Source organism: Phocoena phocoena, chromosome 9 (genome assembly GCF_963924675.1).
Source record: "Phocoena phocoena chromosome 9, mPhoPho1.1, whole genome shotgun sequence".
NCBI lineage: Eukaryota > Metazoa > Chordata > Mammalia > Artiodactyla > Phocoenidae > Phocoena > Phocoena phocoena.
In genome coordinates this window covers 26403146-26417139 of record NC_089227.1, presented here as the reverse complement: position 1 = coordinate 26417139, position 13994 = coordinate 26403146, and the positions used below count along the sequence as shown (strand labels likewise).

Sequence of the window (13994 nt, the reverse complement as noted above, 5' to 3'; positions counted from 1 at the left end):
AAAATAGAGCCAGGAGAAAAGTGTTATAAAGGTATTTATATTTTCTCTTGTGTTTAGTGTACATTTTGTTTTGCATTTCAGAGCTCTTGGATCTAAACAGAACGTCAGTCTTCCATAGCCCTTTTGGATTTCTTGATCTCCAGACAATGCTGCTGGATGAATATCAAGAGAGACTCTTCGTGGGAGGCAAGGATCTTGTGTATTCCCTCAGCTTAGAACACATCGGCAGTGACTATAGAGAGGTATGGAAACAGCAAACTTATTTCAGGAGAGAAAGCAAAGGAGTAAGGGAGATAGCTTCTTATGTGGGTTTTACTTGGACTAGATTTTTCATTGTCTTGGCCATTTAACATTCTGAGTGATAATATTATTGAAATAAAATATTCATTAAAATTATTTTGAGAAAAAGTTATAAATGGTGGAGAATGAACTTTTCTAGCACACTACAGATCTCTGTGTCCCCAGAAGACTTCTGATTGGTGCATCCTGAAGAAATACGGATGTGTGAACTCAGTATAGCTAACTCATGTATTTCTGTTGGTAAGATCACTAATTCAGGTGGATGCTTTTTAAACCTGAAGGATTAAAGTATTAAAATAGGCGAGCACCCAACTTTTCTGAGAAAGATTAACTGTAAGAAGAAAAATGGTTCTTACAATCTATGCTTATAGAGTTGAATTGAGGTAATATGTTTCCAGAAATATTGATATACCAACCTTATATAAAACATGCAGAAATATTTATAGACCATAGGATATTTTTGGCATAAATGTATGTATTACATAATACATTTTCTTTATAATTTACTTACTTATTTTTATGTTTGTCAAAATGTACGATGTCCATATTTTTTAAAGGCATTTAAAAAAAATGTATCATAAAAAGCAGCATACCTTCATCCCTGACAGTTCCTCATCTCTAGAGGAAATCATGTAAAACTCTCATTTCTTCTGGTTCTTACCTCCATATGTCTAAATAACATTTGTGTACTGTTCTTTCTTGGTATTGTTAATTTTAGATAATATCTGTTGACTTTCTGTAAAGGAAGATGAGGATTTTAGCTTTCTTTTCTTGCAGTACCGTAGCTAAAATATCTGCACTATTTCACCAGCAACCCCTACTCATCTGCCTGGTCATCTTCCCAATAGAGCTGTACCACAACTTTTAGCTAAGTAATAACTATTTACAGTATTATAATTGGGAAAATGGATCACACTTCTTCCCACCACCCCAGATGAAATATTTCCTCTTTGTTTCATTTGCTTAGATTCCTTTTACTCATTTTTCACCAAACTTTCTACCAGAGTATGGCTTTCCAAATCAGTTTTTGGTTTTTAAATGAGATGCGTCCTTCCTGATTCTCTTGTCAGCCCAGAGTTGAACTTCAGCATCATGCTGGAGCATCCCCTCAACCTCCCACTTGTGTGATATTCTTTCGTAGTTTAGTCTGACATTTTACTGAAACACACCTTCAATTAGCTTGCTGAAGAAAGATCCAAAGTAAACTTTTGAGGTTTTTTTAATGTTTAAAAATAATATTTTTCAGACTCCACACAGAATTGGTAGATGCATGTAAAATTCTAGAATGAAAATCATTTGCTCTAGAATTTTGAGGATAGTGTTCCATTGTTTTCAGACTTCGAGTATAGCTGCAGAGAAGTGCGATACCATTCTAATTTCAAAATTTTATTTATAAGCTGTTTCCTGCCACCCTATTCCCCTAATCCTGTCCTCATGCCCTTCTATGTTTTAACATTTTCTCAAATTTTCTTTAAGGTTTGATCTGTTTTTCATTCACTGTGTTCCTTCTGCAGGGGAAAGCCTTGGCCTTCAGCTCTGGAAAATGTTATTATTTCTTTGATGTTTTCCCCTTCTTTTCCATTTTCCTCCTGACTCTCTTTCTGGGACTCCTATAAGGGAGAGTTTTGTTCTCAATTGTCTGGCCTGCTGTTTATTATACAGACGTTGAACGATTTCTCCTGATTTCACCCACACCCACCCCTTTTCCCATTTTCAGAAGAGCCCTAGACTTCTAATTCCTGAGAATTTTTCAAGTTCTTTTTCATGAATCAGCTTGTTTATTGGCTCCCTTCACCTTGCAGGCATTTAGATTTCAGCTTTTCTCATGTGGAAAGCCAGTCAACACTTGTCCATATGTTGTAGAACTTCCAAAATGTTGCTAATATTTCTTTGGCATCTCCACTCAAGTTCTATTTGTCCTTTCTGCATTATGTCCTTTGGCTACTATTTTAGTTGCAGGATGAAGTGGAGACACATAATGTGTTTAACTCTTTCCTTTTTTTTTCTATCATCCTTAATTTTATTTTCTCTGCAGTTCTCAAAAGAGATGATTGCTCTCTCTCTCTCTCTCTCTCAATGTCTATCTAAAATATATATTATAAAATTGTATATGTATTTATATATAAAACAAATATGCAATATTTGTATTATACACACATCATTTTTGGAGATTTTTTAATTGAAGTATTGTTGATTTCCAATGTTTCAGATGTACAGCAAAGTGATTCAGTTATGTATATATGTGTATACATATATTCTTTTTCAGATTCTTTTCCATTATAGGTTATTACAAGATACTGAATATAGTTCCCTCTGCTATAGAGTAGGACTTTGTTGTTTATCAGCTTAATATATAGTAGTTTATATCTGCTAATCCCAAACTCCTAATTTATCTCTCCCCCCACTGCCTGTCCCCTCTGGTAACCATAAGTTTGTTTTCTATGTCTGTGAGTCTATTTCTGTTTTGTAAATAAGTTCATTTGTGTCATATTTTAGTTTCCACATATAAGCGATATCATATGCTATTTGTCTTTGTCTGACTTCACTTAGTATAATAATCTCTAGTTCCATCCATGTTGCTACAAATGACATTATTTCATGAGTAGTATTCCATTGTATATATATACTACATCTTCCTTATCCATTCATCTGTCGATAGACATTTAGGTTGTTTCCATGTCTTGGCTATTGTAAATAGTGCTGATGTGAACATTGGGGGACATATATCTTTTCAAATTGGAGTTTTCGTCTTTTCCAGGTATACACACATAAATCTTTAAGACCATCAATGACCTCCTTTTTCCAGACAAATTCAATGGATTTTCCTCTCCCTTTTTTTGGATGGTCATTTTCCTCCCAACTGTGGTGTTCACCACGTGGCCCCCTTCTTTTTCTCTCGGGTAGATCATCTGCACACTCCATTTCTTTGAAGGAATAGCTAAGCTAGGGGTGGTTAGAATGGGGGCCATGGAATAATCTCTGTTATGGGATGATTTCCTCCCCCAACCCCTAATTCATATGTTGAAGCCCTAACTCCCAGTCCTGAGACTGTGACTTTAAAGATGTGATTAAGTTAAAATGAGGCAATTAGGGTGGGCCTAATCCAGTCTGACTGGTGTTCTTATAAAAAGAGGAAATTTGGATACATTAAAGAGACATCAGGGATGTGTGCCCATAGAGGGAAGGCCATGTGAAGACACAGTGAGAAGGCAGCCCTCTGCAGGCCAAGGAGAGGCCTCAGAAGAAACCAGAGGTGCCAACACCTTGAACTTGGACTCCTAGCCTCCAGAACTATGAGAAAAGAAATTTCTGTTATTTAAGCCACCCAGTCTGTAACATCTTGTTATAGCGGCCATAGCAAACGAATAGAATCTCCATGTTAAAATCATAAGTATGTGAATATGGAAAGATCCTTCAAGGGATCCGACACCCAGAAGATTAAGAATCTTTGCATTAAGGAAGTAGTTCTTAAATTGCTGTCCTTGGATCTGGATCCTGTAACTCTCATGGAGTGGGTCCCTGAAATCCACATTTACGACATGCTTTCTAGATGACTTTTTTTTTTTTTTTTTTTTTTTTTTGCGGTACGCGGGCCTCTCACCGCTGTGGCCTCTCCCGTCGTGCGGAGCACAGGCTCCAGACGCGCAGGCCCAGCGGCCAGGGCTTACGGGCTCAGCCGCTCTGCAGCACGTGGGATCTTCCCGGACCGGGGCACGAACCCGTGTCCCCTGCATCAGCAGGCAGACTCTCAACCACTGCGCCACCAGGGAAGCCCTCTAGATGACTTTTATATACACAAAATCTCGTTAACACTTTTCCTGAGCCCTCATTTCTTCTGTGGAACTAAGGCCAGGAGTTAGCAGCTTCCCACTTTAATGTGATCCTGCTTTAGAGCAGGGGAAATTGAATAACCTACTTATCCTTGATTGTTTTGGCCTAATTGTACCCTGAGGCCTTTCATGCTAGAAAGACTGCTTTAATGGAGGAAATGACCTGTGAAGACTGTATAAGGAGAAGAAACCTGGAGAGTGATGAGTATATATGAACTGCATCTTAGAGAGCTAAATAGAATAGTAGCTGGCTCTTGAAGCTTCAGGGTTCCATCCAGCAAGGATGTCAAGGAAAGTAGCTATACAAATTATTAAATTGAATAACTTTGCTGCATTCAAGGGTAAATCCTTGATTTGTGGGGCCTGAAGTATATACAGTTTGCTGGGCCACTTCAGGAAATATAATTCAAACTTAAATTTCAAAATTGCTAATGCCCCTCCCAGGGCCACAGAAGGGCTGGGTACTCGTGAGGAATTCTGAGAGGTCAGCTACATTAACTCTGAGGTGACTTCACCCCACCTGCATTTGTTATCTTGTACTTTTCTTGCCTATTTCCACAGAATGATTAGCAATAAAACTCCACATAGACGTTCTGCATTTATTTTCAGTAACAGCAGTTAGACAAGGTCTACTTCATAGACAGTCTGTTTAAAAAAAGTAGACTTAAGAATGAGAGGGCTCCCCTGGTGGCGCAGTGGTTGAGAGTCCGCCTGCTGATGCAGGGGACACGGGTTCGTGCCCCGGTCCGGGAGGATCCCACATGCCGCGGAGTGGCTGGGCCCGTGAGCCATGGCCGCTCAGCCTGTGCGTCCGGAGCCTGTGCTCCGCAACAAGAGAGGCCACGACAGTGAGAGGCCCGCGTACCGCAAAAAAAAAAAAAAAAAAAAAAAAAAAAAAAAAAAAAGCTATCCATGTTTAAGTTGGCTTTTTGGCTTTTTTTTTTTTGGCCGCACTGCATGGCATGCAGAACTTCCCCGATCAGGAATCATACCCATACCCCCTGCATTGGAAGCATGGAGTCTTAACTGCTGGACCACCAGGAAAGTAAAAAATCTTCCTCATTAAATTTCCTTTCAGTCACTACTTAATTTTACAATTATCATTTTGTATTGAGGAAGAACTTCCAATCTAGATCATCTGAAAAGGAATGTACCTGTTCCTTCTCATATTCTCCATCCCCAATTTATTTATTCTTAGTGCAATATCAAGATGTGGCCAAAAGAGATAATGAAAGTTTATTATGTTATTATTAAATTCTCTAGTTAGCAGCTGTACACTCAGCAATATTAAATGTTTTTTGTTTTTGTTTTTTGCGGTACGCGGGCCTCTCACTGCTGTGGCCTCTCCCGTTGCGGAGCACAGGCTTCGGATGCGCAGGCTCAGCGGCCATGGCCCACGGGCCCAGCCGCTCCGCGGCATGTGGGATCTTCCCAGACCGGGGCACGAACCCGTGTCCCCTGCATCGGAAGACAGACTCTCAACCACTGCGCCACCAGGGAAGCCCTAAATGTTATTTTTACATGATGCATAGTTGTTTGGACTTCAGTCTGGTGAAATGTAATTTGAGTTAAATCTAAGGTGATTTAAATATATGCATGCAAAATTAAATGAGTTACGTTTTTTTAGCGTTAAACATGTAATTCATAAAAAACTATGTATGTTAAAAATATGATCAAGAAAGGAAGCAAAGGAATAAATACAGAACATCCTGGTATATTGCTAGCATTTAAGGAGCATTTGAGAGTAAAATTTACACAATTATTGAGTAATTCAAGCAATTCTTAAAAAGAGGATTTAAAAAAACTTTTCCTATGACTGTAAAATATTTCAATAATATATGATAATATTTCAAAATGGTGAATAATAATATTAATTAATAAACCAAAACTAGTAATGACTTAAAAATCCCTCTAGATATTACACAAAGTAAAGTTTTTTCATATAGCACCTAACAATTATTGAAAACATTTTTGTGCTGTTTTCCATATTCCATGAGAAAAATTTATTTCCTAATTCATCTTTATCAGGTTTATTTGTATTACCATAAAGAAGCATTAGCCGTGGTACCTTTATTTGTGTTTCTTTGTTGGTTGAAAGTTTGTCTTCACTCTTTCTGATCAACATTTCATTTCTAGAATGAGGTATAATGGATCAACAGCTGCATTTTTTTTTTGATATTTGACAGAAAGAGCCAACAAATTATTTTTTGTTTTATTTTAACTTATTTCCATTTGCAGATATTATAAGACCTTTTGAAAAGTAGCAGAATGTAATAGCAAAGAACACGTTTTATAGCCAGATTGCCTGAACTCCCGTATCTGGTCCAGCACTTAGGAGATGAGTGATCTTGGTCAGCTTATTCCATAACTCTATTTCTCAGTTTTCTCATCTGTAAAAGAGAGATAATCATAGTATTTATCTCACAGCTTTTATAAGACAGTTTATTGACTTATTAGTTGCCTAGGCCAGTGCCTGAAACATAGTAAGTATTATCCAGATATTTGCTATCATGGTTATTATCTAAACAAGACATAGAATTAGCACATGGTTCCTATGTGCCGCCATTTCTAACTGAGGTAGAAGAGTACTGCAGATTTTTAGAGACGATTCAACTAAGTTCTAGAAGCAGTCATGGAGATACGAAGTATGCAGAGATGAATAAAACAGTCCCTACCCTAAAATATTTCTAATGCAATGGAGAAGATACATACATACACATCTGTCACAGGTAGCAGTTTGAATAGAACTATAACAAAGGCCCAAGTAAAATGCTAAGAAAGTATACAGAAGCTGGGAGTTGAGGTTTCCTGGAGGAGATATAATTTAAAATTGGACTTTGAATCGTAGTTGGAATTTTGATTCACACAGATAGGTAGTGGGAACAGAGAGAGTACAGGGAAGAAGGTCAGACATTTTAGAGCACTTTGAAGTAATGACTTGGCTGAAGTAGATAGGTGAGGTGGGGGCATGAGGGTATCAACAGGGTAGAGTGAGAGTTAAGGATGGAAACAGGGTTTAGACCAGATCCTGAAGAATACTGACGGCTGTGCTGTTGAAACTTAATCTTCTAGGCAATGCAGGAGCCAGTGGGAGAGTCTGAATACGTGTAAAACACAATCAGAATGGTAGTTCAGCATGATTGCTTTAGCAGCAGCATGTTGGGTGAATGGAAGGAAGAGGAGAATAGGGCCATGAGGCCAGTAAGTAGCAGTTAGAACTTAAAACCAGGTTCACTTGTCTTAGAAGCCTAAGGTCTTTCCACCACATCACGGCGTTGAGAACCAGGCTGCTGCTCTGGTGTGAACTCTGTGTTTCCCGAGGTGGTCTTCCGTGTACTGTTAGTTCTGCCTTTTGTCACGAGGTGTTTCTTTCCTCTTGCTTCTTATTCCCTTTGCATGACTAATGTTTACCTTCGTAATGGTTAAGAGACTAGTGGAACAGTTAGTGGTTGGTGACAGTAGTGGAGGAAAACCACTGACAAGTGCGAGAAGGAACTGTCTCCCCCTTGTTAACTTAACGGCAGAGTTGAGTGCCCCACGAGGCTCCGGTATTTCAACCACAGGTGAGGGACTAGCTTGTCCGTCTCCTATCGACATAGCCCCTTGCAATCTGTGCACATTTGAGAAGTACTGAGATTCCTGAAAAACAAATCAAAATTATTCTCAGGGAGGTAGCAATAGTAGTTTGAGGTATAAAATCTTCTTTTCTTGTTTCATTTCATGAAGAAATCAAAAGTGGAAATGTTTGTTTATTTAAGCTGTATTTTATAGGACGTCATAAAACATTCCATATTTAGTAATAAATATTCACTTTAACAAATTTTCACCCCTGGCTTTCTCCAAGTTTCTAAATTTCAGCTTTATTTTTCTAAAATTACTCTCACCACTATTATTTTAAGCTAAAGTTACACTACTTAATTTGGATATCTCTAAATATAACTCAGTCACTTCTGTTTGTAAAAATATTTATACTTTTCTCATTTACTCAACTTTACTGAATCCAAGGTGAAAAATAATGCTTGAATTTTAGAATTTAATTTTTTTAAGTGAGAGAAAGGCATTTAAATCTAATTTGCATATAAAATGGCAAATGGTATTTCACATTAATGATGGCAATTTAGTAAATTTCATCCATTAAAAAGGGCACACACAAGGCCAGAAATGTTTGTGTCATAATAATAGTGTTCTAATTCAAAAGCTTTGGATTATAAACATTTCAAGAACAAATCTTGTCTATAGTCCAAAAGATTATAATTCTGGTATACAAATTACTTGAATAATGACAGCCATTGTAATTAAGTATAAAAGCATAAGCAGTAAGGATAACGTGTCAGGTTAAAACTACCATTTATAAACCATTAGGCCTCTTTTAATGTGTTATACTCAATCTATTTTCTTGATTTTAATGACATTTATAGGACCTTTCATTAAAATATACATTGACGGACACTGGCACTATATATAGATATAAAATATATAAAGAAAGACTAAAATATAAACAAACATTTTTCATTAGAATAATAGAATTAGGAAGAGAATATTAGATGAAGTTATAATAGTGTCTTAATCACTTAAATGTATTCCAAGGAAGAGAGACTTATATTACCTGGATCATTTTATTTAATTTTTTTCAATAAAAAAGGAAATAATGTTTTTTAGACAGTTAAATTATTGCTTCTTTGTTCATTTGTTTTTGCTCTCCAAAATCTCTGAGTGTCTAACATCTTGTAACAATAGAATTGTTAAATCCTTAATCCTGGTGTAATTAGGAGACTCAGTAGGGAGTCCGGGTAAGAATTACTTTGTAATTTAATTTTTATTTTATTTTATTTTTCTCCTTTGAGATATGCAGGAATAGTAAATGGCCTGTTAAAGTGCATTGGAACAATTAAATTATATTGTAGGAGTGTTGTGATGAAATGATGTGTATTTAACCTTCTGCTTTTTGTACCTTTCTCAGTGCAGAGAATTTGGAAATGTCATTACAACCCTGTTGCTTAACTGCCTTTAAAAATGTTTTATGCAGAACAAATAGCTTAATTTTATGGGTTTTTGTTGGTGCTATACTCTGGAGCAGAACCAAAAGGCATCCTTACTGCCAGAACAAATGAGGAAAATCATTTCCCTTACTGTCTTGGCAGAACATTTGTACATGATAGCTTTAAAATAACTTTTGATTTCCAGTGAGATCATTCTCTTATCTTTTCTCACCTGAGTGGACCTTTGAATGCAGTCCTGAGCCTGTTAAATTTTGTTAAAAAAAAAAAAAAGAAAGAAAGAAACCAAAGCAAACTAATGTATAAACAACAACAAAAGCAAAACTTGAGTAAATATATAATGACATTGTTCATTTGGAGAGTTCCCCTGTGTTGCACTTTAGTGGTGAGTGTTCATAATTTAATCTTCCACCTCTCTCCCTTCCATGGACCCAGAGTGATCTGGTTAACACCCTTTTCTCTACCCTCAGAAATCCTGCCAGTCTCTCAAACTTGCTAAATCCTGCAGGATTTCCTCCCTGATTAGACTGGAAAGTTACTCGTCTCATTTATTTGACACTGCTTGCAGCACTTTCATGTCAGTGAATCTATATCTCACACTTTATTGTAGGATCCTTTACTGAATTGACTTTTTGAAGAATGTGATAAAGAAATGTTGACTGATACAAGTCTGCCAATAGACAATGAATGAGCAGGGATTGCATTTAAGGCCTTATGCCAGGTAGGCATTTTAGGGCTGGGGCAATAAGTCACTGCCTTGCCCTCTGTAACTTATAGCCCTAATAAGAGAGCTGAAGTTGAGTACACATATCATTATAGTCATAGATAGAAAAAGTAAGAAAAGCAATATAGAGGATCAAAGGAGGGAGACATACTATCTGTAGAAAAAGTTAATCAGGAAACGTCTTCTAAGACGTGCCTGAAATAATGATTTCATTATTCCTAGAGCAACTGCCACTATTAGGTTTGCTGCTAGAAACAACACATGTTCTGGCAATCCTAGAAAAGCCATGTATTGTCTTCGCCACCACGTAATATATGATCTTTTGTTTCTGTCAAGAACTGTGAAGGGTCTGAAATTTTACCTTGCTTTTAAGACAAGTTAGCCTGTCATAGTTTCATTGATGCTGGCAGAAGACAACGCCTGGGCTAGAGACAGAGGACTCTGTCACTCACAGGACAGCAGGTAGCACGAGCCTCGTGTTTCCATCTTGTCTTTTCCTCCTCAAGTCCCATAGGGGATGGGCAAAGCAGCCTAAGTAGACGCTGTACACACAGTGGTTTTGTGTCATACCCGCTTTACCAACCTCCAGCTCAGAAAACTCCCAGTCTTACAAGGGATTTGCTAGCAAAGCTGTCCAACCTTTGCCCAGAGGGAGACATTATCTTTATTATCCTGGTCAGGAAACAAATCTTCTATTTGCCCTGAAGGGAGATTCTATCTCTGTCTTCCAAGGCTCTTTGAAAAGATAATGTGGAACAAAAGCTGTCAATAAAGTATAAGACTCCTGTAGAGAATTGCCCCCCAGACAATATGTTCAAATAGTCCCCGAAATAATCCTTATGAAGCAATGATTGAGGAGAATGAGGTAATAAGTTGAGGTTGTTGTATTGTCTGGATACTATTTCAACATTGAAAAGCTGAACTTTGGTATATTTTTCCAAGGAATCAGTTATCTAATACTTTGAAATTGTAGAACTACAGTTTAAAGAAGTCACCGTTTTACATAATGATGAAAACTGAATTTAAAAAGATGCTAATATTCTAAGAAGAAAAGTGCTGCATCTCATAAATTAAAGGTGTTAAGAATATAAAAGCATTATTCTGCTCTGCTGGTGAGGTATTCTCTGATTTATTCATGTCGGTAAGCAAATTAGTCATGAAAATCTTTCCAATGATGGATGATCCTAAAATGAATTTGTATTTTGAATTTGTATTTACACACACATACACATTCTAGCATGTCCTTTTGAATAATTTATGCATCCACAGTAAAATTATAATTCCAAAACCAAATTGAATCTCAAATTAGAATAAGTGTTAGAAATCATCTGAGAAAACCTACCGCTCAGTGCCTGAAATTTTTCCAAAATAAAGGATCAGTGAAGTTTATAAATTCTACAACTTCACTTCCAGAATCCTATTGTCAAGTGGTGTTGGTAACCTCCCTCAGGCTGATGTTAAGCCTGCAGTCGAACCTGACATTGTCTTATTTACGTGATGTCTTTCCTGAATCATATATGATCCGCTGATAGATCTACTGCTATAATGAAGAACATTGATTCTAGGGTATTCTATGTGTGCTTTGGACTTTTTAGTTGGTTTTCTTTTATATCCCTACTTTTTTCCTTTTGTCTTTTTTCTATGTTGCAACGTAACAAAAAGTGCTTGTGTTTTTATTTAAAAGTTTATGTACTGCACTACGAAAGCAAAGGAACACGTGAATGCTGAATATTGTTAGTAAGAAACTTTAGGGGGCTCATTACACTAATAATAACATCAAAGTAATGTCATACACCTATAGTTCAAACCCTGTTTACTCCTATGATAATAAATTTAGTCATAAAAGGATCATCATAATCAAATGCTCTTGTCACCACTTTTATAAATCCCCAGTATTTTTCATGTATCAGGGCCTGGATTTGACTACGTAACGTGTGAGTTAAGTGACAAACCTCTTGCCCATCTAGCATATACATACCTAACCTGATATTGCATGGGACACAGCTTTTTTAAAAATCTTAAATTTTGACCATATTTGGGATTCAAACATGTATATCAGATTTCAAAAACTAAAATGCCTACAGGGGCCACTCAGGTAAAAGAAGTCTGAAGAGAATCAGAGAGTGCCTGTCCCAATGAAAGAAGACTTCAGACACGACTCCAGAAGAGTGGTGCCACATAGGAAGGCATGCCTGTTGCTTGCCTTTTAGATTTTTCTAGAGACATTGTACACCAGGGCATGTAGATCCAAGGCACAGGCCTTTGGAGGCTATGAACAAAAAACTATAGGGGGTTCTGGTGAAAGTCAGCATCGCTCAAAATAGAATTCATCATCGCTGACCAGCAGAGCCCATGAAGATGATACATTAGCATGAGAAGGTGATCCCATGGAATTCAGAAAGAGACGCAAGAAAGGGAGCCGATTGAGCTTTTTCAGTCAGGGGAGGGGGAGTGATTGATCCAGCAGGTGAGGGGATAAGCTATTAACCGGGAGGCTTTTAGATCTTGAGGCACAGGAAACATTTGAGAACTTACCAGTTGCTACAATTACTTAAGGGAATTGTATACCTTGGTTCCCACCCATAGATCTGCACTGTAGAGTTGGACAGAGAAATAAGCATTTTTTTAAAAAGAAGCTCCCAAATAATACTTAGGTAAAGTTCTGGTAAGGATTAAATTAAATGTTGAATCTGAAGTGCTCAGTACAAAAGTTAGAAAGCTGACAATGCCAAGTGTCAGTGAGGATTGCTGGTAGAGTATAAACATGTCACCATCCTGGAGAGCAGCCTGATACTACAGTAAAACATTAAATGTATGCTTCGCTAAGACCCAGTAATTCTGCTCCTGGCTATACATACCAGTGGTATTCTTATACAGATCCCAGAGGGACATGTACAAAGATGTGCTGCTGCTTTTGGGGGGGGGGGGGGAAGGGAGTGGTTCTTGTCAGTAAAGTACTTTATTAAAACAGACTATTGTGGTAAGAAGCCTTTTCCCAAAGTAGCTTATACACCATCACTTGTGGTGTAGTCACTGCAACTGAAATGAGCTGTTCATGGAGATCATAAACATTAAAATTATTCCTCTAGGTTTTATTGGGAGAAGATGTGCCGATGTTTGCCGTGGTGGAGATGTGGAGACAATTTGGGTGTCCTCATTGGGAGAGTAGAAGAGGGAATATGGGGGATCCATACCCCAAATATTACAAAGCAGTTAGAAACAACAGACTGTATGTGTACATAGGGCTTTGTATAGGGGTCTTCAAAACCCAGTTCTTAGTATAAAAGATGAGAAAGACTTTACATAAATTAAAATATACCATTTACATAAATTAAAAAATGCACAAAAAGCAATATACACTTTATAAGAACATATGCAAACAACAAAAAAAACTGTTAGTCTTCCCAGGAACAATTTACAGTGATTGCCTCCTGGAGGGATGCAGGGAGAACATGGAGGGGGGGAAGGGAAGGAAATAAATAGATAATTAAAATAAGAGAGGGACCTTTTAAGACCAATGATAATAATGAGCCCTCAGTTGCATAGTATAACAAACTCAAACCTCTGCACATGAGTTTATAAAGTAGAAGAAAGAAAAACTAAAAGTGCTTGCCACGCTGTCTGGCACATGGTGTGATTAATCTATCATTTAAGCAAAAAGAGGAACAGAAACAGTCTGAGAAAAGAAAAGGATAGAGAAAACCATTTCTTGCATTCCAAAAAAAAAAGTACTTAATGATTTCTGCCTGTGGTCCCAGCAAAGTGCTAGGCACTATTTGAGATGAAAAAGAGGTATTTGATATATTCTCTCTTCAATGAAGAAACCAACAAATTTGAAATACAACGAAAATTTCCTGAAATCCAGTGGGAAACTGGTAGAGTTAAATAATGTTTTAAAAATAATCAAAGATGTTTGTGGTGTATTATGAAGTGTTACATTATAAACAAAGGATGAATTATAAATTCATTCATTATAAATCCTTTCATTCTCTTGTGCACAAATGCTATTGAGAGTCCACCACACCAGGTTCAGTGCTAAGTGGTAAAAATGCAAAGGGAACTTAAGGAGGTTCCTGGCCTTTGGCGGGCAGACAAGTTCAGGAGAGAGATTGGACAGCAGAGGTCACAGCAGGTTAAATGCAG

At 37.3% G+C, this 13994-nt stretch overlaps 1 protein-coding gene across 1 annotated transcript in view; it reads left to right on the top strand.

The window, feature by feature from the left end:
* Positions 1-13994, top strand: part of SEMA3E (semaphorin 3E) — a 259454-nt gene that overhangs the window by 153629 nt on the left and 91831 nt on the right. The window contains exon 2 of the mRNA XM_065883863.1: positions 82-242. Within this exon, the coding sequence (XP_065739935.1) occupies positions 82-242 (161 nt within the window). The remainder of the gene's footprint in view (positions 1-81; positions 243-13994) is intronic.